The sequence below is a fragment of the Staurois parvus genome, unplaced genomic scaffold, assembly GCF_062004578.1.
Source record: "Staurois parvus isolate SC_StPar_1 unplaced genomic scaffold, SC_StPar_1.0 ptg000233l, whole genome shotgun sequence".
NCBI lineage: Eukaryota > Metazoa > Chordata > Amphibia > Anura > Ranidae > Staurois > Staurois parvus.
In genome coordinates this window covers 3,894,404-3,920,567 of record NW_028318029.1, presented here as the reverse complement: position 1 = coordinate 3,920,567, position 26,164 = coordinate 3,894,404, and the positions used below count along the sequence as shown (strand labels likewise).

Below are 26,164 nucleotides of genomic sequence, written 5' to 3'. Positions count from 1 at the left end.
TCAGTTTTTCACTGGTTTCCACTAACCCCTCCTCAGTCCTCCCCCCTCTTCTTTCCTGGACCAGTGGATCTGGTTACAAATACACCCCAACGAGCCCACTAGCAATATCTTCATGTGGGTCCTGAGCCCTCATGCACACGGGACGCTTTTACAGCTGCTGTTCTTGGCGTTTGACTTTTTTTCTACAGCTAGTAAACTCCCCAGCACGTTATCCTATGTGTCCATGCACACATAGGCTGTAATCAATGTTTTTTGGCAGGAAACCCCCCCCCCCCCAAACTAGTGGGTTTCTAGAGGAGTGTTTTAGGTGTCCGTTTATGGACCAGCGGTAATAGATCGCTGCTCAGTTCTCCGGCATTCTCGGAGAACACAGTTCTCCTGTGAATGCAGTTTATGAAGCAGTTATGAAGCAGTTCTCCGAACGAAGGGAGAACGGTCTCCAAACGCTGGAAAACGGTCTACAAACTCTGGAAAACGGCTCATTTTACTATAATCTCGTGAGATTACAGTAAAAGATCAGTTTACTAAACAGAGGTAAACTATCTCTGCTTAGTTTGCGGTCCCTCCGATTCTGGGCTGGAGAATCTGGAGGGAGAACACCACAGATCTCCAGAGAAGGGCTGACATGATCTCCTGAGTGTCATAAACTGTGAATGACCAGAGAATAGCTGAGATCTGTTGAATCGCAGCTATTCTCTGTGTCATAAAAGGACACCTTAGCTGTAAAAATGCTTGAACGCTGAAAACATGGTAAAACGCTGACAACCAGCGTTTTTAGACTTTTTTTTTGACCACAAAAAGTTTTTTGTTTGTGTTTTTTTTGGGTAAAAAAAACCTAAAAGATGCAAACGCCGCTAAACGTTAATGCAAACAAGCTGAAACACTCATGTTTTTAACATGACTTTACACAGCTAACATTACCAGCTTTATCAAAACGCCCAGTGTGCATGAGGGCTGAATGTTTGATGCATATCTGTTCTCATTACCCTGGCTTGATTGTTATTCCTATCACATGTTCTAGCCCCAGTCTGGGCATCACTGTTATTTCCTTTTTTTTATATCCAATGAAAATGACTGCAACAGATGTCAGATGTCTGAGTTGATTATAGAAGTGTTTTTCATGCTTGTCCTTTTTTTTTTTTTCTTTTTTTTTTCTTAAAGTAAATCATATTTTTATTTATTGAATGAATAGGCAGATACCACATTTTGGTTAGTGTGCCAAACTTTTTTCATTCATGTAATGGATTTGCTGCAAATATTTTTTGAATAGTGGGGAAGGGTTTGACCTACTACCGAGTTTTTATTGCAGTTTCTTTTTCTGCTGGGGAGATTCACACCTATATTTGTCTTGATACCCTTTGTCATCAAGACAGAAAGGTGGAATAGAGGTGTTATGAGAGGAAGAGGTGAGGAGAGATCTTTCAGTGGTGACAGCTGTACAAAATAGGAGTTCCTCTAACTGTGGCTTGATGTTCATGTCTATTGGGTTGGTGAATGAGCACTGCATATACTGTAGGTCAATGCTGACATACCGATGTTGTATGTGATTGTAACATATATGAACTAGATGTTGGTTGGACTGATGTCTCTTCCATGCCTTTTGTCTATCCTGCAAGGAGATGACCAATGTAATTTAGCCTGTCCAGCTGCTGCCAAATAATGTCATATTTCCTATCCTGCTTTGAGGTTTTGTGCTTTATTAAAGTGTTGTCATGGTAACCTGGCTTTTCTTCTTGCATTACACTCACTGTCAGCTATATAATGGCCTGATCAGTGACGCTACCTGATAGTTCATGACTTGTTTTCCTACCCTTGCATACTAACTGTGCCCAGCCCTTTCATTTTCCATTGGAAAGTTCAAATCTGCTTCTCTGGGTAAACTTTCCCTTAACAGCATTTCAGATCACTTGATTTTTTCTCTGTTAGATATTAGTGTTCAGGCAGTGTTTGTACTTGTGTTACTTTAGTTGAATTAAGTGTCCCTGTGTGAAATATAATGTACTCTTGGCCATGGATTGATTATGATATGCATTTGTAACTATAGTAACATCTGTTGCATACTTTAAAGATCCTTCATTAATGTATGTTGCTGCACATACTTTCCTAGGCAAAGCAATGCAGTGACAAATCCTTCAGACTTTTTTTTTCTTTTTTTATGGGGATATATTGGTTTGACACATTGGGGTTGATTTGCAAAAACTGGAGAGTGCAAAATCTGGTGCAGCTCTACACAGAAACCAATCAGCTTAATTGAACAAGCTGAAGTTAGAAGCTGATTGGCTACCATGCACAGCTGCACCAGATTCTGTACTCTCCACTTTTAGTACATCAACTCCATAGACTTTCCTTGTAGAGGCTGCAGTAAAAACAGCCATTGTGCAGGAATCTGAGTGTCTGTATGAAAAGATCATATCGGTTGGCAGAGCAGCAGTCATTTTCATATTGGAATGGGAAGATCCATTTTGGTGAAATATCTAATGAAATTTCATCAAATCAGTAGTCCTTGTTTTGTCAAACTATTGCATCCAAGTTTAATGTTCATTTAGTCTGCACATGGCTAGCAATACAGAAAAGTATTAGCTCTTATTCATCCTTTATACTAGTGTCTTAGTGTAACATCATTTTCCATTTTGTTTCCTAGAAGGGCTTTGGTCATGGGTACTCCTCTATACTGCATTTCCCAGGATTTTCCTCTCCTTCTACTTTATAAGGCTTCTTATGTCAAGCTGCAACTAGCAAATTTCCATTCCATGTATTTCCATCAGTGGACATCCATGAAGCAATAATATTGCTACACTTTGGTATAATAGGCTAAATCTTTAAAACAAAATAACTTAAAGTAGTTGTAAACCCTTACATGTACCCAGTGAAGTGACTGGCCTCAGGTGATACCCAGAGATGAAACAAATCCTCCTACATAGGTTGTACTTGTTTATATGCAGTCTTCTCTTCTCTACAGCCATTCAACATTTATGAAGCTTGTCTGAGCTTTCAGAAAATGGGTCAGGAAGCTGAAGTTAAACTGCAGAGCTCAGCGAGTGGTTTTCAGAGCTGATTGTAGGGTCACAGGATCAGAGCTAAGGCTGTCAATCGACTAGAGCTTCCTCAACTGTAACCTTTTTTTTCTCTTGGTGTCAGGAAAACTTGTCAGAAGGGACTTCTGCAGATAGCAGAGGAATAAGACAGCAGACAGAATGGACACTTGGTGCTCTAAACTGAGACAAGTACACACTATAGAGGGATATACTTTGTTCATTTATCTCTGAGGTTTACAACCGCTTTAAGTTTGAGACCACACCTAACATTTAAAAAAAATGCTTATTGTCAGTAGTCAGATTTCTATATGTAGTGAAAATTCATATTCTAGTATGCCAGGATTCTAAGCACTACAGTCCCTAATGAGAATAACCAAATAAGCATAAAAAAAAAGTAAGGTACGGTCCACACTATGCCCTAATCTGAGTCGCACAGGAATGCTCTGTGCGTTCCTGTGCAATTCATACACATGTCTATGCTGTGCGATTTCAAGCCCATTCACTTGAATGGGCTGAAATCGCACCACGCTAAAAGTAGTGCATGCACTACTTTTTTAAAAGCATGGCAACCATATCACAGCCGCATTCTGATCGCAATGTGATGTGTTTGCGACCTGCGTTTGAGGCGTCGTTAAGTTTAACTGAGCCCCGCAGCAGATCACAAGGGCATTGCGATTGGAATGCGGTACGGGAAGCCGCACAGGAACGCGGCTCTCCCACACCACATTCTTGTGTGAACGAGCAATAAAACATGCTTGCGCAAACATGCATGCAGTGCTCACAGTTTGAAGTGCAGTGGAGTGGCATTTTTAGATCAAAACAGGCAGTGAGAAGGCACATATTGACTCCTCACTGCCTGTCAAATTCCTGTGAAACGTGATCCGCTGCAGATTACTATTCAAAGGGCGGCAAAGTCTACTGCATGTGTAAACTTAGTCTAAGGGCTCGTTCACACGAGTGGCACCATTTTCAGTGCAATTTGCAGCACACCACTTCAGAAGTCATTTGACAGATGGCAAGGTCACCTCACTGCCTGATTTAACCCTATAAATGCCTCACTGCCACGTTGCAATCGCATGCAATGCTCTTGGCTACAAGGTGGTTGTGGTGTGGCCCTATTGACCTGCATCAGCTGTATTCAGCAGTGCCAGCCGAAATCAATCAACTGTTTAATTTTTGCAGAAACGGGGACGGTAAAACCGCAGCTCAACTGCCCCCTGGCCACACCCTCACTTGCCTCTGTAGCCAAAGACATTGTAGAACAATTGTTACTCAAAAATGCGCAGCAGAAGTACTGAACATCTCCCCCCTCCCAAAGCACCTCCTCTGAGTCTAGAGATTATAGAAGGCTGTTCACTCACTGCTGGCAGGTGGGAATGTGAGCTGAGCTGCTGAGAGAATAACATTGTTTTATACCATGCTGAGCAGTGGATTTTCCTTTTACTGCCACACATCATTCTGCCTCTTCTTTTGCATATACACTATTTTATGCCACATAAAGAAGTGCAGTTGCTAGAGAACAATTATAGTGCAACTCATCCTCCATGTATGTGTAATTACCTATATGAGCAATAAATACTATTGTATTCTTCTGAAATCTATGGCTACAAGTTTCATTTATTTTAAATAGCATGTGAATATATCAAATGCAAATTAGATGAAAACAGTTTGTGTAGAGGAAAACATGAATACTTCATTACCAAACTTCACAATTAAGTATTTAGAGTACAATTGTCATAATTGCTCTGAGTAAATGCTTTTGGTATATATGCATTTGCATCTGCATGAAAAATATGCCAATTTAATATCCACTGATTGCACAGCTTCTGGATAGAATTCCTGCCAGCCTGCAACTGCAGTACAAAGATAGTCTGGGTAAACATATTTAGGCCTCATGCACATTGGGTGTCATAAAAAAGAGAAAAAAATGTAATAAAAAAATAAAAATTATTTTTTTTTGTATTGTCACCAGTCAGTGTCCCTGATCACCGCCACACCAGTTATATCATGACGCTGTACTGCTCTGGTGACCGTGTGTATTTTTAAAAATTTCTTCATTTTCAAAAAAATTACAACTTCACAAACTTGCCATGCCTCTTACTAAATGCCTCAGGCTGTCTACTTTGCAAAAAGGGGGATATCTGTACTGTCCTGACATTTTTGGGCCTCAAGAAATTAGATTGGCTGTCAGTACTTCAGGATTGATCGATTTTTAGATATATACCATAGTTTGTGGACTCTAACTTTTCTACAGACTAAATAATACATCCTAATTTGGGTTATTTTCACCAAAGAAATGTAGCAGAATACATCTTGGCCTAAATTTATGAAGAACAATTATTTGCCAAATTTTATAACTGAAACAAAGAAAAAATGTTTGTGTTTTCAAAATGTTTCATTATTTAGCAAAAAATAAAAACTCCAGTGGTGATTAAATACCACCAAAAGAAAGCACTAGTTGTGTGAAGAAAAGGATAAAAATTTAGTTTGGGTACAATGTTGTATGACCGCGCAATTGTCATTCAAAGTGTGAGAGCGCTAAAAGCTGAAAATTTGGCCTGGGCAGCAAGGAGGGAAAAGTGCCTGGTATTGAAGTGGTCAAGCAGGCACTAAAATAGACCACTATCAGGGAAGTATTAAAGGAACAAGAGGAAATAAAACCTCAAGGGGAAAAAAAAAAAAAACAACAACATAGCCAACACACTCGAGAACACTTTATTAACCATTTGCCGCCCGGCCAATGGCCGTTTGGTGGCGGCAAAAGTGCTTCTGCATTCCGGGTGCATGCCATTTGGCGTGCTCCCGCACATGCTCAGTTCGCGCAACTGCAGAGCGGCGCAGCAGCGCGATCTGTCACCGGCCGTGTACCTCGGACACAGCCGATGACAGATCCGGGTACAGGCTCCCGTTGCTGGTACCATGTGACCTGCTGTGACCAATCACAGCAGGTCACATGACAGTTGTATACAATGGATGGCTTCATTCATGCCATCCATTGTATACTAGTGCCTAGCTGTGAATGATCACAGCTGGTCACATGCACATGTCATGTGATTAGCTGTGACCAAATCCCAGCTAAGCACAAAAAAAAAAAAACTGAATGAATCGATGTCATTCAGGTAAATGCTTGCTTATAGCAAAGTAATTCTTTGCTATAAGCAAATTGTGTAAAAAAAAAAAAAAAAAAAAAAAAAAATACTGATCACTTCCCCAAAGTAGTACAATGTTACTATGGTAACATTGTACTACTTTGGTCATAGTAAAATATGAAAAAAAATCTTAAAAAAAAGTAATAAAAAATTAAAAATAAAAAAACTAAAAAAAAAACTAAAAAAAAAATCTATATATATTTTTTTTTCATACTGTCACCAGTCAGTGTCCCTGTTCACCGCCATGCCAGTTATATGATGATGCTGTACTGCACTGGTGACAGTATGTAAAAAAAAAAATTGTGAAAATAATTTTTTTAATTTTTTAATTTTCCGAAAAATTATGACAAAAAAAATACAACTTCAAAAAACTCGCCATTCCTCTTATGAAGTACGTCGGACTGTCTACTCTGCAAAAAGGGGTCATTTGGGGGATATTTGTACTGTTCTGACATTCTTGGACCTCAAGAAATTAGATTGGCCGTCAGTACTTCAGGATTGATCAATATTCAGATCTATACCATAGTTTGTGAACTCTATAACTTTCCTACAAACTAAAAAATACATCCTAATTTGGGTTATTTTCACCAAAGACATGTAGCAGAATACATCTCGGCCTAAATTTATGAAGAACAATTATTTATTTGTAAACTTTTATAACAGAAACAAAGAAAAACGTGTTTTTTTCACAATTTTTGGTCTTTTTTTGTTAATTTAGCAAAAAATAAAAACCCCGGCGGTGATTAAATACCACCAAAAGAAAGCTCTAGTTGTGTGAAGAAAATGCTAAAATTTTAGTTTGGGTACAATGTTGTATGACTGCGCAATTGTCATTCAAAGTGTGAGAGCGCTGAAACATGAAAAATGGCCTGGGCAGGAAGGTGTAAAATTGCACGGTATTGAAATGGTTAAAGTAGCTACTCAAATGCTTTTTTATATATATATATATATATATATATCTCTCTCTATCTCTCTCTCTCTCTCGTGTGTTCCCCATTTAAGGAGACCCTGTCACTAGACCATTCATTTCGATAGAAATCTTCCTATAAGATTATATGCACAGTTAACCTATGTTATGCTTGTTACAGTAAGGCACCCCTGTGATGACTTCTGAAAGTCTTGAATGCTGTTGAGTGTTGCCATCTTGGATGTAATGTCAGCAGCATCAACAGACGTTTTAGAACTATGCTAGTGACTTGAGTCTTCCTGGAGTAGTCAAATTTTGTAGCAAGTTCTAAAGGCACATTACAAGTCAATAAAATAGTTTATGGAAAGGAAAAACCCTGCAAGTAAACATTTTAAAATACTGATGTTTGACAAGGGTCTCTTAACCCCCTTGGCGGTATTCCCGAGTGTAGCTCGGGGTAACATTTCAGTACCAAGAGCGGTAACCCCGAGCTACACTCGGGAATACCATGCGGCGCTGCTCCGGCATTTGTGCTTCACTTACCTTACCCTGCGCTCCCACGATGTGTCCCCTGCAGCGTCCCCGGCCATCTCCTTCTGTGTCCTGTCCCTGTGACGTTGGGACGTACGGGCGCCGCCGGCGGCGGGAAATTTAAAAATTTTAAAAAAATGTCATTTTTTCTTTTTTTTACATTGTAAAACATTGCTGTCTCAACCCATTTCACATACATTTTGTCCCTAGTGCTTTGTCCTGTGCCCTGCCTGCATTTTGTCTGTTCTTTCTGCCTGGAAACTTAGAAATGTCCATGGCATCCAAAAAGCGTCCCTTTAGGTCAAAAGCGGTTTAGACCAGCTAGAGAACAGCGATAGTAAATCAGAACCACTTGCAGAATTGAGTGATAATGATTCGTGGGGAAATTCGTCATCAGACACTGAAAACGATTTTGCGACTTTGCTCAGCAATGTGCGAACTTATTATGGCGCTATATTTCAAATTTCAGTGTTTTTGGTTTGATTACATTACTGAATTAAATGTATTATTATTATATTATTATTTTTTATGATTATTTATTAAATTATAATTTATGATTTTGTGTTTCAAATTTTATCCTACCCAGGATGTTTACTAGACTCTTGTTCAGACAGATTTCAGTGAGTTATTCCTAAATATTACAGGCCTACAATAAAAAAACTACATATTTCCATGCAAAATAATGGTACCGCTTTCAGCACCAAAAATCTGAAATAATCATACCGCCAGGGAGGTTAAGAGTGTACAGTGGAGCTGAAAAAAGTGAAGCTTTGCTATCCTATAGAAAACATCAGGAAATGTTGATTATGCCTAAGCAGTACCCTGAAAAATGTACCTTCCAGCAATTCCCTCCGAGGTACATTGGCGGGCACTCGCTGTGGGGCTGACAGCTTTAGTATGAACGCACCTGTCATGCTTCCTCACAATGAAGTTTGTATGTGGTGAAGGGGTAGAAACCAAGATGGCTGTGGACTCATAGCAGAATAGTGCTTCAGCAAAAAAAATGGGTAAGAATCTTACATTTAAAACCCAATTAAACCCTTGGTTTAAATCCACTATATACATTGCAGGTGCACTGAAACAAACTATGTTATTAGTTTACTTTCTTTCTAAAGTAGCCACAGCCTGAGTAGAAAAGTATAGAAATATACATTACTATAAATCTATATCTAAAAAATACATAAAATACACCTCATTCTTTTCATATCTTCAGCTTAGTAATCATGCTAATGTACCATGAATGTAAACATTTTTTATCAGGGGGTCCCAGAGACCTGAAATTATTTCAGGGGTTCGTCCCTGGTACAGTGGTTGGGAAAAGATGGATACATACGACATCTTTATTTGAAGAAAGCGATGTTTAAAGATAGACCTTTAGTTTGTCAGGATTATCATATTCGTTGAGAAGTGATTTGTATGTTGTATAGTCTTTTGAACTGGCTCATTTGCTGCAAGCCTAAAATGAATCTAAATTCTGTCAGCCCTATGAATGTATGCATGTGCAGGGGTATGTTGGCAGAGATCCAGGAGGAGAACATTCAACTGATTGTCTGTCTTGTGGAAGAAGGCTTGCCTCCGGAAAGACGTCGGTGTTCTTCTGCAAATGTGTATTGATACTCCAGAAGGAAAAGTCTTTAATGTTTCTAGTATTGATATTGGCTGCAAACCTGATGTGTTTTCCTCTTAGTCATTTATCTATGTTTAAGTCTAAATATGTGTAAATGTTTCAGGTGCTCTCATTAAATAGGTGCTGCTCATTTTGGAATGTTCATGCAAACCACTTTTGTTGTTAATTGTATTTATAGCAGTCATCTCCCATGCAGCATACAAAAGTAATTTATGTATAAGGCTCACCATACATGTTAAAATCTGCTTGTGCATGCTATTCGTGTTTCATGTTAAAGTGGTTCTAAAGGCTGAAGGGTTTTTTACCTTCATGCATTCTATGCATAAAGGTAAAAAACCTGTGTGCAGTAGCCTCCTCAGCACCCACTAATACTTACCTAAGTCCGATTTCGGTCCAGCGATGTGCATGGGAGACCTGGAACTCCCAGGTCTTTCCCTCATTTGCTGAGACACTTCAGCAGGAGCCGTTGGCTCCTGCTGCTGTCATTCACCGCTTGAGAGGAGGGAGTGGGGGGCCGAGCCACGCTCTGCCGTGTCTTATGGATGCAGAGAGTGGGGCTGGGGAGCGAGCATGCACCAGTGCCCTCATAGCAAGCCATTTGCTGTGGGGGCACTGCTCAAATGGCAGGAGCCAGAAGCACTGGCAGGGGACACAAGAAGAGGAGGATTGGATCTATTCTGTGCAAAACAACTGCACAGAACAAGTGAGTATAACATGTTTGTTATTTAAAAAAAAATAAAAATGAGCCTTTAGTATCACTTTAAACCCTAACTGTGGTCAGAAGAGTGGAGTTAAAGTGGTTGTAAAGGCTCAAGGTTTTCTTATCTCCATGCATTCTATGCATGAAGGTAAAAAATCCTATGTGCAGCAATGCTCCCATCCCCCTCAATACTTACCTGAGTCTCATCGCCAGCGATATGAATGACAGCCTCGACTGCCCCGGGTCTCTGCCTCCTCACTGGCTGAGACAGCAAGCAGGAGCCAATGGCTCCCACTGCTGTCAATCACAGACAGCCAATGAGGAGAGAGGGGGGGCAGGGCCAAGCCATGGCTCTGTGTGTGAATGGACAAACACAGCAGCGGGTGCCCCCATAGCAAGCTGCTTGCTCTGGGGGCACCCGACAGGAGGAGCCAGGAGAGCGTGCGGGGGACCCGGGAAGTGGAGGATCCTGGCTGCTCTGTGTAAAACCACTGCCCATAGCAGGTAAGTATAGGCAAAAAATTAACCTTTAGAATCATTGTAACTTTAAAACTCAGCTCTTCATACAAGCTAGCATTCTTAAAGAGGCCCTGTCATCAACTTAAAAAACAAGACCAAGTAAAATCATGTACAGTTGAGTGTAAATCATACTTGCAGTGTTTTTCTTTTGTGTCAAACAGTAACTAGGCCTTTCTAGAGGAGGAGGAGGAGGAGGGCTATTACATGGAAAGAGGTTAGGCTAGGGAATTTCCTCTTCTCAAAGAAGTAAAATTTGTTAGCAAGTGTGCAAGGCACACTGCAAGTGAATAAAATTAACTGCTTCCCGGCTGCCCTATAGCAGATATACTGCTACAGGGCAGCATGGGTGCACAAAATCACGTATATGTACGTTATTTTGCATTTCCAGGTACGGGACGCGCACCCTCACATCGCCATTCGCGGCTGCGGCTGTCAGTCACCAGGTCTCGGCCGGTGATTGCCGAGCAAACAAAACAGTTCTCCCTGTCAGCTCGTGCACACTGCTTCGCATGGCTGTGCACAGCCATGCAAAGCAGTGTGATTATAGTGAAGCGCACACACACAGCTTACTTCGAAACCGCAAAAAATTCCAGTTTCTATACCGCCATATATAATCGCTATAACTTTCACGTAAACCAATTAATTTACACGTATTGGGATTTTTTTTTTTAGCAAAGACATATCGCAGAATACATTTTGGTCTAAATTTGATGAAATTTGATTTTTAAAATTTTTTTACTCGACATGTTTAACCTCCTCATGCCACCGCCTTCTGGCCCTTTAAGGGGTTTTCAGATACAGGAGGCAGGGCAGGGTTTTAGGATCATGTGACTACCATGAGTCGCGTTTACATGATCGGAAAAGGTCCCAAATCGCAAGGGGAGGTCGGAACCTATCCGTGAGACACCAACATGTTGCTGGGAGCGCACAGGGCACGTGCTATCCGCACATATGTGTTTTCAAATAGTACGCAAATATGTGGCTGCTCGGCATCAAGGCCCAGACGCTGAGAGGCCGCATATTTGCGTACGGTCGGAGTCAAGGGGTTAATAGCAAAAAGTCAGTTTTTTTCCTCAAAATTGTCTGTTTTTTTATAGCGCAAAAAATAAAAAATGCAAAGGCGATCAAATACCACCAAAAGAAAGCTCAATTCGTGTGAAAAAAGGACATACATTTCATTTGGGTGCACCATTGCATGACCGCACAATTATCAGTTAAAGTAACGCAGCGCCTTAACTCAAAAAATGGCCTGGTCAGGAAGGGGGGTAAATCCTCATGAAAGCCAAACAAAAGTCATGAACACAAGAATGCAGGGAAGTTATGTTGGGAGCTGAAAGTTAAGTATCATTTGGATAGAGGTGATATTTAAAAACCAAATTAACTATTCAGTTGGCAAGGCTATGGGTGTAGAATAGGAAGAAAATATTCCCCAGAAAAACTGTTATTGTAAAATAAGAGACATAGTGAGAAAGAACACTTCTGAGATCCTAAAACATTAAAGAAATTGCAGTACAGACTATCTAGTCAGTTGTCAGTAGTGTCAAATACTGGGGACTAATCAAGATGAATGGAAGGATGGTAGTGGCCTTTAACTATTTCACACATATATGACTTTAATAGTATAGCAATATATGGAAAAGCACTGTATTCTTTGTGGAACAATATTCAAAAATGTTTTTCCTGCTTGTAGAAATTGTAACAACTAATTATCAGGCGTGGACGATAGAGCTTTTTTTTATAGCCATGAAATCAAATGTTAAAATAAATAACACACTTTTGAGAGGAATGATTAGCATGTTCTGGATGACTAAGCTGCTCAGCATGTGTGAAAATGTTGAATCCTCTTTGGGGTCCTTTTGCACTCCTTATAGCCATTGTTTTGAAAAGTAAGCTGTGTCTCATATGGTGCTACTTCTTGCTTAGATATGGTGTTGGCTGAATTGACATGCTTTTGTACTGCTGACACTGGAACCATTTGCTATACTTTGACAACCAGCTGAGCTGCAGCACTTTGTCTAGTGCGGTATAATTTACAAATAACCTAACAACCTACATAATGCATATGAAATAACCTAGTCTTGAAATCCAGTTTTAGATTCCCTGGGGAATTTCGACAGTTTGAATTGATTTAAGTGTCTGCAGTGTTCAGAGGTTGCTGTGTTGAAATTTTCTGGTCACTGTCACTGCACATTTATGAAAAGGTCCGATCATGGCAGTTGTTAAAAAAATTAAATAAATAAAATACACACACAGGTCCATATATATTTGGACACAGGCACAATTTTAGTTTTTTTCTTTTTTTTTTTAGTTTTTTACCAAAACACATTCAAGCTGTAGTTTTATATAATGGATATGGGCTGAAGGTGCACACTCTCAGGTTTAATTTGAGGTATGTACATCCAAATTGGAGGAAGGGTTTAGGAATTACAGCTTTTACAAATAGCCATCCCCCTTTCCTCCTTTCTGATGCTTTACCAGGATCTAACTGCAGCTGTCTTCAGTTGTTCTTTGTTCATGGGACTTTCTGCCTTTAGTTTTGCCTTCAGCAAGTGAAATACATGCTCAATTGGATTGAGATCAGGTGATTGACTCGGCCTTTGCAGAATATTCCACTTCTTTTCCTTCAAAAGCTCCTGGGTTGCTTTTGCAGTGTGTTTTGCATCATTGTGTATCTGTATTGTGAAGCACCATCCAATTAACTTTGCTGCATTTGGCTGAATCTGGGCTGACAGTATCTCTCTAAACACTGCAGAATTCATCGAGCTGCTTCTGTCACATCATCAATAAACACCAATGACCCAGTGCCACTGGAAGCCATGCATGCCCACGTCATCACACTGCCCCCACCATGTTTTACAGATGACGTGTGCTTTGGGTCATGAGCTGTTCCGAGCTTTCTTCACACTTTTGTCTTCCCGTCATTCTGGTACACATTAATCTTAATTTCATCCATCCAAAGAATGCTTTTCCCTTTCCAAAAAGGGGTCATTTGGGGGGGGGGGGGGGGGGTTGGGGCTATCCTGGCATTTCAGGGCCTTAGAAACTGTGATAGGTAATGAGGAAGTGAAATGAGGAAGTTACGCACCTTCAGGCTTTCAAAGTGGTCATTGGATTTCAGGCTCCTGTATGTGGCCAGGCTCCCAAAAAGTCTCACACGTGGTATCCCCATACTCGGTAGAAGTAGCAGAATGTATTTTAGGGTGTAATTCCACATATACCCATGGCTTGTGCGAGAAATATATCATTTAAATGACAACTTTGTGTTTAAAAAAAAAAGTTTTTGTCATTTTCCAGAAACTTGTGGGAAGAAAAAAAAAAAATCTTCCATGGACTCAATATGCCTCTCAACAGATAGCTTAGGGTGTCTACTTTCAGAAAAGGGGTCATTTGGGGGTGTTTGTACTATCCTAGTATTTTAGCACCTCAAGAAATGTGATGAGCAGTCAGAAAGTAAAAGCTGTGTAAATTCCATTATCTATACCATAGTTTGTAGATGCTATAACTTTCACACAAAGCAATAAATATACACTTATTGGGATTTTAACCAAAAACATAGAATACATTTTGGTCTAAATTTATGACGAATTTTTAGGTTTTTTTTGGATTTTTATTATGACAGAAATGAGAAAATATTTTTTTCAAAAACAAAATTTTTTTCTCAAAATTTTTTGTTTGTAGTGCCAAAACTAAAAAGTGCACAGGTGACCAAATACCACCAAAAAAAAGCTCTTTTTGTGGGAAAAAAGGGACATAAATTTCATTTACGTACCATATTGCATGACTGCGCAATTCGTGCAGCGCTGTATAGCAAAAAAAATGGCGTAAATTGCAGTATCTATACCATAGTTTGTAGATGCTATAACTTTCACACAAAGCAATCAATATACACTTATTGGGATTTTTTTTACCAAAAACATGTAGAAGAATACATTTTAGTTTAAATTTATACGTAACTTTGAGTTTACTATATATTTTTTATAGTCAAAAGAAAAAAATATAGTTTTTCTTCAAAATTTTCGGTCTTTTTTTGTTTATAGTACGAAAAATAAAAAGCGCACAGGTGATCAAATACCACTGAAAGAAAGCTATACTTGTAAATTTCATTTGATTACAGCACTGCATGACTGCACAATTATCAGTTGAATTAGTGCCGAGTAGCAAAAAGAGGCCTTGTCATTAAGGGGGGTAAATCCTCTAGAGGGCAAGTGGTTAAAGTGACCATTTCAGGAGTCGACCAGGTTACAAAGGCATTAATCTGAGAAGAAAGTGGCAATATACGTAGCTGTCCATTGGAGTGATTGCTAAAAGCTCTGTCACTGAAGATGAATGGGAGAGTAAGTCCCATGCTGGCCACTGCAGTTCCTCTCATCATTGACCCCCTACATCACTATTGATCCTGCAGTGACTAAGGGTCAGCAGAAGAAACCAGAGCAGGCAGTGGTAAAAACCACTATGTGACAGCCTAAGGGGCTGGATCGGTGTCAGGTGCTCTGTGTTTTCGTCATTCACTGCATGGGCTGTTAGTAATATCAGTCATGTCAGAGCTCCCGTGATGACTGAGATTGAGCTCTGCAGTCACTTTTGCAGCAGTTGTTTTCTTATTCTGGGTCACAATTCTGTGCAATGTCCTTCTGCCTCTTTCGGTCAGCTGACCATGTCGACCATTGTTATGCTTATCAGACAACATTTTCCATCATAACCTTTGATACATTGGCAACTTCTGTCACAAAGGCACCAGCTAAGTAGTCACCAACTATTTGACTTCTTTGAAGCTCAGTAAGCTCTGACATTTATTTATTTCAGGTACTTATATAGCACTGTCAATTTACACAGCGCTTTTACACATATATATATTGTACATTCACATCAGTCCCTAACCCTCAAGTGGCGTACAATCTAAGGTCCCTAACTCACATCCGTACATACACATACTAGGGCCAATTTAGAGAGGATCCAATTAACCTGCCAGCATGTCTTTGGAGTGTGGGAGGAAACCAGAGTACCCGGAGGAAACCCACGCAGGCACAGGGAGAACATGAATCCGTTTCACTAGCAGCGCACGCAGCAAATGAGGAAAGTGAGATTTAGGTGTCTCATCACGCAGCAGGGGAAACAAAAGCATGTTACATCACTTCTGCTTTCAACACGAAACATGTCACTTTCACATCTGCAAATCATGCAGTTTCCATTTTTTTTTTGTCTAACCCCTGTATAATGCTGCGTTCTTCAGGTTGGTACCTTTGTAAGTTTATTGGCCCCTGATTTGGTGGTAGGGGGAAGGGGGGATATAAAGCAGTGAATATGACATTGACTAAAGAAATTCCTTGTGTTTTTAATCACAGTGATTGATTTGCCTGGATGGGACGGTTTGGTGAATGTCACATTCACTGTTTAACCACTTCAAGTCTGGACACTTTCACCCCCTTCCAGTCCAGGTCAATTTTCAGCTTTCAGCGCTATCACACTTTGAATGGCAATTGCGCGGTAATGCAACACTGTACCGATATTAACTTTTTAGCATTTTTTTTGAGACAGATAAAATTTTTGGTGGTATTTATTAACCACTGGGATTTTTATTTTTTTTTGCTATATAAATGAAAAAGACCAAAAATTTTGAAAAGAAAGGGGTTTTTCTTATAAAATTTTGCAAATAAATAATCTTTCTTCATAAATCTTGGCCAAAAAGTATTCAGCTATCCTATTGGTAAAAAAAAAAGAATAACCCAAATTAGTTCATTAAAAAAAATTATAATTTTTTAAACTTTTTTTTTACATTTTTATTTAATTTTTTATATTTATGTATTTTTTTTTTTACATACTGTCACCCTAACAGTACAGTGTCACCATAGTTTTTTTTTTTTTTTTTTTGCACTGATTGCTTTTACACCCATAAAAGCTGTAAAACCAATCATTTCTTTCTCTCTGGCTGCATTCCTGCAGCCATTGAGAAATACTGTGAGAGCTGTGATTGGTCACAGGTTGTCACATGGTTCAAGGCTGTTGTGAATAGCCTTGTACCATGTGACTTCTGTGATCATTCACAAATTTCACAAGTAGTAAACAATGTCAGGAAGTGACATCTTGTTTACTACTATTGATATGATCACTGATTGGCCAATCAGTGATCACATGATTCAGGACCTCGCATAGAGGTCCTGTACAGCGATCTGTGTTCCACTGTGTCCGTTAGACACAGCAGGCAGAGAACACGGTTCTGCGCGCTCCCAGGCAATGGATGTTGGGGGGACGTTTAGAAACATCCCCCCTCATCGGCAGCGCTCCCATCCAGCCGTTTATTGGCATGCACTGAACTGGAAGAGGTTAATAAATATACCCTTACCATCCATTCAAAGCTGTGCATTGTGGCAAATCATACTACCAAAACAAATAAAAATATGTTGTGCGGTGTCATTCATCGAGAATGGCATACCGACATATTGTACAGCATAGTCCAAAACACCAGAGCTGAGCCTAATGCATGTAGCTGGTTTTGTGATGCGCTGCATTTTTAAAGAAAGGGTCAGTTATGTTTTTCATCAGTTTTAGTATGTTGGCAGTTCCCCTGGCCCCCCACCAAATACTTGTGCCTGAGAGCAGCAGTGCTTCTTCTATCCATCTCCCCTCAAAGGAGAGGGCAGGGCCAAGTGTGTGTCAGTGTCAGTGGACATACATATCCCTGCTCAGGACTGAGCCTGGAGTGGAACCCCAGAAGAGATTACTTGGCACTTTATTGTGGAAAACAATTGCGCAAAGCAGGTAAGTATATAATTTTTATTATTTTAACAAAAAAAATAAAGGTTTACAATCACTTTTACTGTATGCACACTAATATATTTGCATTAACGCACCACATCGGATCACTTATATGTGAATTGGCTCCTGTAGTGTTCTGTTAAATGCTGTGCCATATAATATATCTTAATTTTCCAATAAAAGACTGTAAAACATATAGTGTAAAAGAAGATATAAACATAAAACCGTTACATTTGACGCAAAACCAATGTTTCCTTTTCGGTCTACTGTTGTAGTCCTCGAACCCTTAATAATGTACACTACTGTGCCAAAGTTTTAGGTAGGCGTAAAAAAATGCTGTAAATTAAGAATGCTTTCAGAAATGGAAGTATTAACAGTTTATTATTACCAAATAACAAAATAGAAAGTAAATGAACAGAAGAGAAATCCAAATCATTTGATTTGACCACCATTTGCCTTCAAAACAGCATCAGTTCTTCTAGGTATACTTGCACACAGTTTTTGAAGGAACTCGGCAGGTAGGTTGTTGCAATCATCTTGGAGAACTAACCACAGATCATCTGAGGATGTAGGCCGCCTCAAATCCTTCTGTCTCTTCATTTAATCCCAAAGAGACTCAATCTTCCAGGACTGCTTGTTCTTTATGCTGAAGATAGTTCTTAACCATTTGCCTACTGGTCACTTATACCCACTTCCCCCAGGCCAATTTTAATCTTTCAGCGCTGTCGCACTTTGACAATCACGCGGTCATGCAACACTGTACCCATATGAAATTTTTATTTATTTTTTTCACACAAGTAGAGCTTTCTTTTGGTGGTATTTAATCGCCACTGGGTGTTTTATATTTTGTGCTATTAACAAAAAGGGCAAAAAATAAAAAAAGATCTTTTTCTATATTTCTATTATAAAATTTTGCAAACCGGTAATTTTTCTCCTTCACTGATGTGCATTGATGAGGCTGCACTGATGAGGTGGAACGGATAGGTGGCACTGATATGCAGCACTGATGAGTGGCACTGACTGGTAGTACTAATGGGCACAGGTGGGTGGCACTGCTGGGCACTGATCATCAGTACCGATCTGGTTTTTGACAATTGCTGGTTATCGGCAGTACTTTCCTCGCACTGTGACAGCGTGAGGCAAGTGCAGCTTATAACAGGCAACTGCATTTACACGTTGATCTGCTGTGTCATTGTACACAGCTGATCACTCGGTAAAAGGCCGCTGTGATTGGCTTTTCATCACATTAGGTGATCAGCTGTGTCCGTAGGACACAGCGATCACTGGGGGCGTGTGTAAGGGAGCATTCTGGGAGGACATTATATGACGCCCTCCCAGAACTGGACAACTGCGCTGTAGCTGTCGTTCGGCTATAGCACGGTTGCCAAGTGGTTAAAAGAGAAGTGTGGATTTTTTTTTATTCCCAAATTATACGTACCTAGATGGATGCAGCATTGGTTCAGTGCTGCATCTGTCCCCTGCCGACTCTAAGGGTGAGAACTCAGCGATCACATGATTGCTGAGTTCTACCGTTGTCAGTCACCGCTCTCTGCTGTGCCCCCTATTTCAGCCTGCTGTCAGCTGAAAACGGATCACAGACGTGCAGAAATAACTTCACTCCTGTGATCCATACAGAGCTTTGGCTGTACTTCTCCTTTAATGACATGGCTGTGTGTTTGGGGTCATTTTCCAAAGACTTGCTGGTAGGTTAATTGACTCCTGTCTAAATTGGCCCTGGTATATATATGTATGAATGTGAGTTAGGGACCTTAGATTGTATGCCCCTTGAGGGTTAGGGACTGATGTGAATGTACAATATATATGTAAAAGTACTGCATAAATTGATGGCACTATATAAGTACAGGAAATAAATACATTTTACTGCTGCAGAATACATTTGGGGCCAATCACACACCTCCCCGATGGAATGGCATGATGGATAAGTATCTACCTGTATTTCTCCTCATTGACCCTGACCAAATCTCCAACTCTGTTTGCAGAAATGCAGCCTCAAACTTGCAAGGAACCTCCACCATGCTTCACTGTTGCCTGCAGATACTCATTATTGTACTGCTCTCTTCAATTTTGACTCATCAGACCAGAGTATTTGCTGCCATTTTTCTGCACCCCAGTTTCTATGTTTTCTTTGATTCACTTAGCCTTGTTTCCATATCAGATGTATGGCTTTGTGGATGCAATTCTTCCATGAAGACCACTTCTGACCAGACTTATCCAAACAGAAGATGGGTGTACCTGGGTTCCATTTGTTTCCGCCAGTTCTGTGCTGAAGGCAATGCTGGACATCTTCTGGTGTTGAAGGGAAGTAAGCATTATGTGTTTATCTCCTAGATTGTAAGCTCGAAAGAGCAGGGCCCTCGATCCCCTCATGTTTTGCATTGTATTGGTATTGTTCTGTCACATGTTCTGTCCCCCTTTGTAATGTACAGCGCTGAGCGAACTATTGGCGCTTTATAAATACTGTATAATAATAATCTGCCTCATAGTTGTAAAACCAGCCCCTCCCTCCTAGATTGTAAGCTCCGAGGAGCAGGGCCCTCCTAACCCTTTTGTATTGAACTGTATTGTTGCTGTATTGTCTCCCGTTATATTGTAAAGCGCTGAGCAAACTGTTGGCGTGATATAAATCCTGTATAATAATAATAATAATCTGCATTAACTTTCCTTGGCTGACAACTGCGTTGCCTGTTTCTTTGTGCTTCTTCAAAATGGCTTGAACTCTTGAAACTCCAGTCTGCTTTGAAATCTTTGCCTGGGGGAAACCTTGCTGATGCAGTATAAATACCTTGTGTCTTGTTGCTGTTCTCAGTCTTGCCCTTGTGTAGGACCCGTGACATGAAACTGGTTTTCACAACCTCACCTTAGTAGCAGAGTTTGGCTATTCTTGCCCAGTTTAACCCTCCTACAAAGCTGTTTCTCTTTCAGTTAATTACGGTTTCAACCTACATATAAAATTGATGATCATTAACCCTTGCTTGGTATGATTGACTAATCGTACACCTGATTTATATTTCAATATTTTTATTGAGAAACAAGCATATTAAAGCGTAAAACAAGATGGCGAACAATAAAAGAGAAAAAAAAAAAGGGCCCACCTGCATGGTGGAACAAGATGTAGAATCATAATCATAACACTGGTAGGTACATAAAAAGATTAGCAGACAATAGCATTACAATTCACATAAGAAATGTCATAGCCATCAAAACATACAGGTTTCATAGATCAATAAACAAAAATTAAATCAAAATGAACCAAAAATAACAGAGAGAAAAAAAATGTTTCAACAAATAGTAGAAAAAGAGAGGAAGAGAGAGACGAAAAGGAAAGTACTCTCAAGTGAAAGAAAGAGGAAAAAAAAATATATATATATAAAAGGGGGGGGGGTCAGCTGCCAAACACTCATGATACAGTAATATAATTAATCCAAGGCTCCCAAGTCCTCTCAAATCTGGACACATCATCAGTGACGATACTCGTCAGTTTATCATTAACCATTATCCAGTTAAGTTTTTGTTTCACTCTATCCAGTGGGATCAAGGATTGTTTCCAACTCCTAGCTATGGTAATGCGAGCCGCCAATATGATATATAAAATTAATTTAATCGATTTTTTGGGAACATCAGAGGGTAGTATATTAAACAAGGCCACTTCCGGCGATCTACGGATATTAATTCCTGTCACTGAGTAAAGAAAATTAAATATACGGATCCAGAACCTACTCACGACTGGACATTTCCACCAGACGCGTACACCTGATTTAATCCTACAAAATCCCAGTGTATAAAGGGTGCAAGAGTAAGAATTGATGCTGGTTTGAATCCAAAGGGTAGTCACACCAAATATTGATTTGATTTAGATTTTTCTTGGGTTTGCTTACTTTGCATTTTGTAAATTGCTTAAAATAATAAATATAGTTTTGAAAGCATTCTTACTTTACAGCATTTCTTCATACCTGCCCAAAACCTTTGCACAGTACTGTATATAAATTTCATGACTCAGGCAGGATAAACTGAAAAGCTTGGTGAAGCTGATGGTGGCATGAAGGTGATTTGTCACTGGATATCCCACAAATTCATTGAAAAGAGTCTTTATCTTACCATCTGAAACATGGGGTTTGCTGAGAAAATGTCCCAGTTGTTGGGAATGCTTCTGAAATGTTTCAAAATGTGGTATGGAGGCTGTGTGGCTTGCCTTCTCATATTACATAACTAGGTAGTCCATGCATGTATATAGTTGTTTACAGTGTTGTTTTAATATCCTGAATTACGAGTGTGAGCTCACATCTGGAGCCCATATGTACACCTATTTTTGCTTTCTACAGTCTCCTGCTTTGTCTTTGTAGTAACAATATTACTCCTACTGCTTCACATTAGCTGACTTTTTTTGTACTGCAATACGGGAAGCTTAAATCCTTTTTCTATGAAACATTTTTTAGTTTTCTCTTTTTCTGTTCTGCTGCACAAAACAGAAATAAGAATGGATTTCAAGTTAATATTAAAATGTTTTATTTTCCAATAATGTAACATAATGCAAATTGTAGTACCCAAAAAAAAAAAAAAAAAATCATATGGCTTAGTAGTATGCATTTAAATTTCAAAAGATTTCAAGTTGAACTATTCTTGTAAAATCATTGATCAATAAATAATGCGCTGAAGGCTAATTTGGTAGCAGAATAATGGTTACCTTCTTTTAAAATTGGTACTCTTGGTCATTTGCACAAGGGCCTCTTGCACACGGTACTGATGTGCATCAGCATTTCTGGACATCATTTCAAGCGTTTGTGTTGCACGTATTGGTCCTAGTGACAGACTTTTTTTTTTTTTTTAAATCTAGACTTAAAATTTCACACAAGCTTCCGTGCCCTTTAGCATTATGTTTTTTTTATTCAAAAATATTTCTTAGGAAAAATAAGTGGAACATATTTTTTGTGTTCTAATATGACATGACAGCAGTAGTTTATTTACCATTTAATGTTGCATTGTTTTCTTTGCAGTGGTAAAGAACATAGCTGTGGACTACTAAAGTATGGGGGAGATAGAACAACAACAGACAGCAGCCTCTCGATTAGGTGCTCCGGAGAGTGCTGGGATCAGCACTTTGGAACATGGAACCAAACCTCCTCTGTCACCACAGGGCAAGTCCTTTCCCTTTAAAGTGCAAATGTTGGATGACACACAGGAAACTATTGAAGTTCCGGTAAGTGTTTTCATGATCTTTTTCAGCCTGTGTATTAGCCATGACAGTTATCCAATTCATGTGATAAAAATGATCATCAGTGAAATGCAGTTTTTTCTATTCTACTCTTTGATCAAGTTCAAAATGTTGAACCATTAGCAGTTATTGAAAACATGAATGCTTACACTGATCAGCCATAACATTATGACCACCCACCTAATATTGAGTAGTCATAATGTTACAGCTGGTCAGTGTAGTTATGTTGTAACACTATATTATGTTAACCTCATCTAACTCCTATGAATAAACATTTCATTATTGATTAATGCACTATGATTAAGCACCTAATTAAGCTGTAAAGTATGGGTCCCTTTCCACGTTCCTTCCTCTTGTTGCTGGTGAAATATTCGGTTTTAAGAATTTCCCCTGAGGTAGCAGAGCATGCTGATGAAATCCAGGTGACATCCTGTCTACTACATAAGCAAGAATGATGTTCATTCTCCTCTCTTATGGGAAAAATACAGGATTTACATGAAATATACCACCCTAATGTATATTTTTAATGTGGTTAAACTTATTATAGTTTAACCTATGAAACCTGTGCTTTGTCTATACAAGGTAATGCAACGGATTGGATTTAATTGAGCCCTTTCCAGCAGTATATACTTTACTTTCACATTATTTCATTTGCAAGGTTGTTCTTACTGACATTATGTACACAGCAATGGAAAGTTCATTGATATGCACAAAATGAACAAGTATAAGGCTGCTTTCACACTGATCCGTTTTTGCCGCGTTACATGTGCTTGCGGTGCATTTTTAACATGACATTTGACTCAAAACCACACTTCATGGTTACTGTGAATTTGTGTGAACGCATCAGTGCAGTGCATGTGCATGTTATCTCAGCTTGCAGAGCTTAGATTCATTGAATGAGTTTACCAAAAATTTAAATATTGCAGAATATTCACCCTCATGCTACATAACTAAGCTTCATCCCATGATAAATAAACTAAATTATTAATGTATCTTAAATAGAAAACTATCTTTAGATAGATTTTTTTTTACTCCAAAAGCATTTTATTAAAATAAATTTGATAAAAATCAAAAAAATCCTATTTAAATGAAAAAAATCAAATTTTTATCCACCCTGATTTTGTCAGAGTGGTGAGGTTAAGTTAAGTTGCCACCAGAACAGTAATAGAGGGGGAAATGTTTCCAATGGTAATGGTAGATACTTGTTCTCGTGACAGCGGTTTGAGAAAGATATCCTTTTACTTCCTATTGAGTTGACGACACAGGAATTAAAGTATAATCTCCCTGACACTCATGGCAAACAAACTGCCATTGGTTTTTAACCTTCATCTACTCAATCCAAAATAAAAAAAAATTGAGATTGAGTTATTTTTTGTTAGGAAGAGAGGCAATGTATGAACGCGTAGACATTAATACAAACATGGAAATGTGCTATCATGAAGATGTGACGATATAGTGTAAACAAGACTATTAAGGAAAGTTAAACTTTTCCAGACAACACAGCTGAATAAATAGACACTTTAACCTTACTCAACAAATATCTGTTGTTTGCTGTGCTTAACTACTTTTTAGGTTTTTTTTGTTGTAAGCTAGGACATACATTATACAAATTTAAATTTTTCAACCAGTGAATTGAACAGCAAAAGTGTACTGATTCACTCCCACAGCATTATTGTGTTCTTCCGGTGGGGAGCCTTCTTGGCAGAATACAATTATCAGTGTTGCCTGCTATAGCCAGATAGATGGACTTGTGTACAACCAGCTAGACCATACATACCTGAACCTGCAGGACTTCGATCCATGTATGGCCGGACTAATACTATCTTTGTAAAATAAAAATGCCCTTTGTCAAAAAACCACTCATTCTTTCTCATTTTTATGCATGCTTTTCAGTTTAATTTTTTTGTTCTTTGTATATTCCAAGTTGTTTGTACTGTTCACTTAAAAGGAAAAAAAGTCAAGGTAATATAACAGTCAAGAGGAGACTGGCTGGATACAAATAATAATACATTTTATCGTGCCAGTGCTACCTTCACAAAATCTCACCCTAGTGTTAGAAACTCGGGGGGGGTTAATTTTTTTTTTTTCGTTTTTTTTTTTACTAGTCCTTAATTGTGAGGATTCCACCACTGGTCTTGAATGTCTGCCTTTTATTCATCATGACAGAGTTGTACACAGTCAGGCTTATGTGAGCTCTGAGGCTGTCCTGCTTAGCAGTTTATCATAACACTGCTGGAAGGGGCTGTCTGCCAGGAGGTTTCTCCCCCTGTGAACTTTTAAGTGAAAGCAGAAGAGGCTGCCTTATGTATACACAGCAATGTGCTCTATAAAGTACACAGTGTACCAGAAATGGGGAGGGGGTAAGCACATCACCAATTATAAAGCAGCTTTCTTGATTGAGTCATTTGCTGCAAAGTGACATTTCATTTTGGTGGTTTCCATGAATGAACTGGATTCCCTTCACTCTGGACTCTTAAATATATATATATATATATATATATATATATACATACAGTTGCAAGAAAAAGTATGTGAACCCCTTGGGATTACGTGGAGTTTTGCAAGAATTGGGCATAAAATGTGCTCTGACGTCATCTAAGTCACAACAATAGAAGAACACAGTCTGCTGAACATAATACTACACAAACATTAGATGTTGCCATGGTTTAATTGCACATAACATGTAAACATTCACAGTGCAGGGAGGAAAAAGTATGTGAACCTTTGGAATTAATAACTGGTTGACCCTCCTTTAGCAGCAATAACCTCAACCAAACGTTTCCTGTAGTTGCAGATCAGACCTGCACAACGATCTGGAGTAATTGTGGACCACTCCTCTTCACAAAACTGTTTCAGTGTAGCAATATTCTTGAGATGTCTGGTGTGAATCGCTCTCTTAAGGTCATGCCACAGCATTTCAGTCGGGTTGAGGTCAGGACTTTGACTGGGCCACTCCAGAAGGCGTATTCTGTGCTATTGCAGCCATTGTTTTGTTGAATTACTTGTATGCTTTGGGTCATTGTCCTGTTGCATCACCCATCCTCTACGGAGCTTCAGTTGGTGGACAGATGGTCGTACGTTTTCCTGCAAAATGTCTTTATAAACTCTGGAATTCATTTTCCCATCAATGACAACAATCCGTCCAGGCCCTGAGGCAGCAAAGCAGCCCCAAACCATGATGCTCCCTCCGCCATGTTTTACAGTGGGGATGAGGTTTTGATGTTGGTGTGCTGTGCCTTTTTTTCTCCACACATAGTGTTGTGTGTTCTTCCCAAACAACTCAATCTTGGTTTCATCTGTCCACGGTATATTTTGCCAGTAGTGCTGTGGAACATCCAGGTGCTCTTTTGAAAACTTCAAACGTGCTGCAATATTCTTTTTGGACAGCAATGGCTTCCTCCGTGGTGTCCTCCCGTGTACTCCATTCTTGTTTAATGTTTCCCTTATTGTAGATGTGTCAACAAAAATGTTAGCATGTGCCAGAGATTTCTGTAGGTCTTTAGCTGACACTCTGGGATTCTTCTTTACCTCATGCAGCATTCTGCGCTGTGCTCTTGCAGTCATTTTTACAGGACGACCAGGCCTAGGCAGAGTAGCAACAGTGCTAAACTTTCTCCATTTGTAGACAGTCTGTCTTACCATGGACACATGAACATCAAGGCTTTTGGAGATACTTTTGTAACCCTTTCCAGCTTCATGCAAGTCAACAATTC

General features: G+C 39.3%; 1 protein-coding gene across 2 annotated transcripts in view; it reads left to right on the top strand.

Moving 5' to 3' along the window:
* The window catches only part of FARP1 (FERM, ARH/RhoGEF and pleckstrin domain protein 1), a 269,344-nt gene that overhangs the window by 17,074 nt on the left and 226,106 nt on the right, over positions 1-26,164 (top strand). For both annotated transcript variants that reach the window (XM_089679976.1, XM_089679975.1), the window contains exon 2: positions 22,234-22,436. In XM_089679976.1, the coding sequence (XP_089536102.1) occupies positions 22,266-22,436 (171 nt within the window). In that variant the 5' untranslated portion in view covers positions 22,234-22,265. The remainder of the gene's footprint in view (positions 1-22,233; positions 22,437-26,164) is intronic.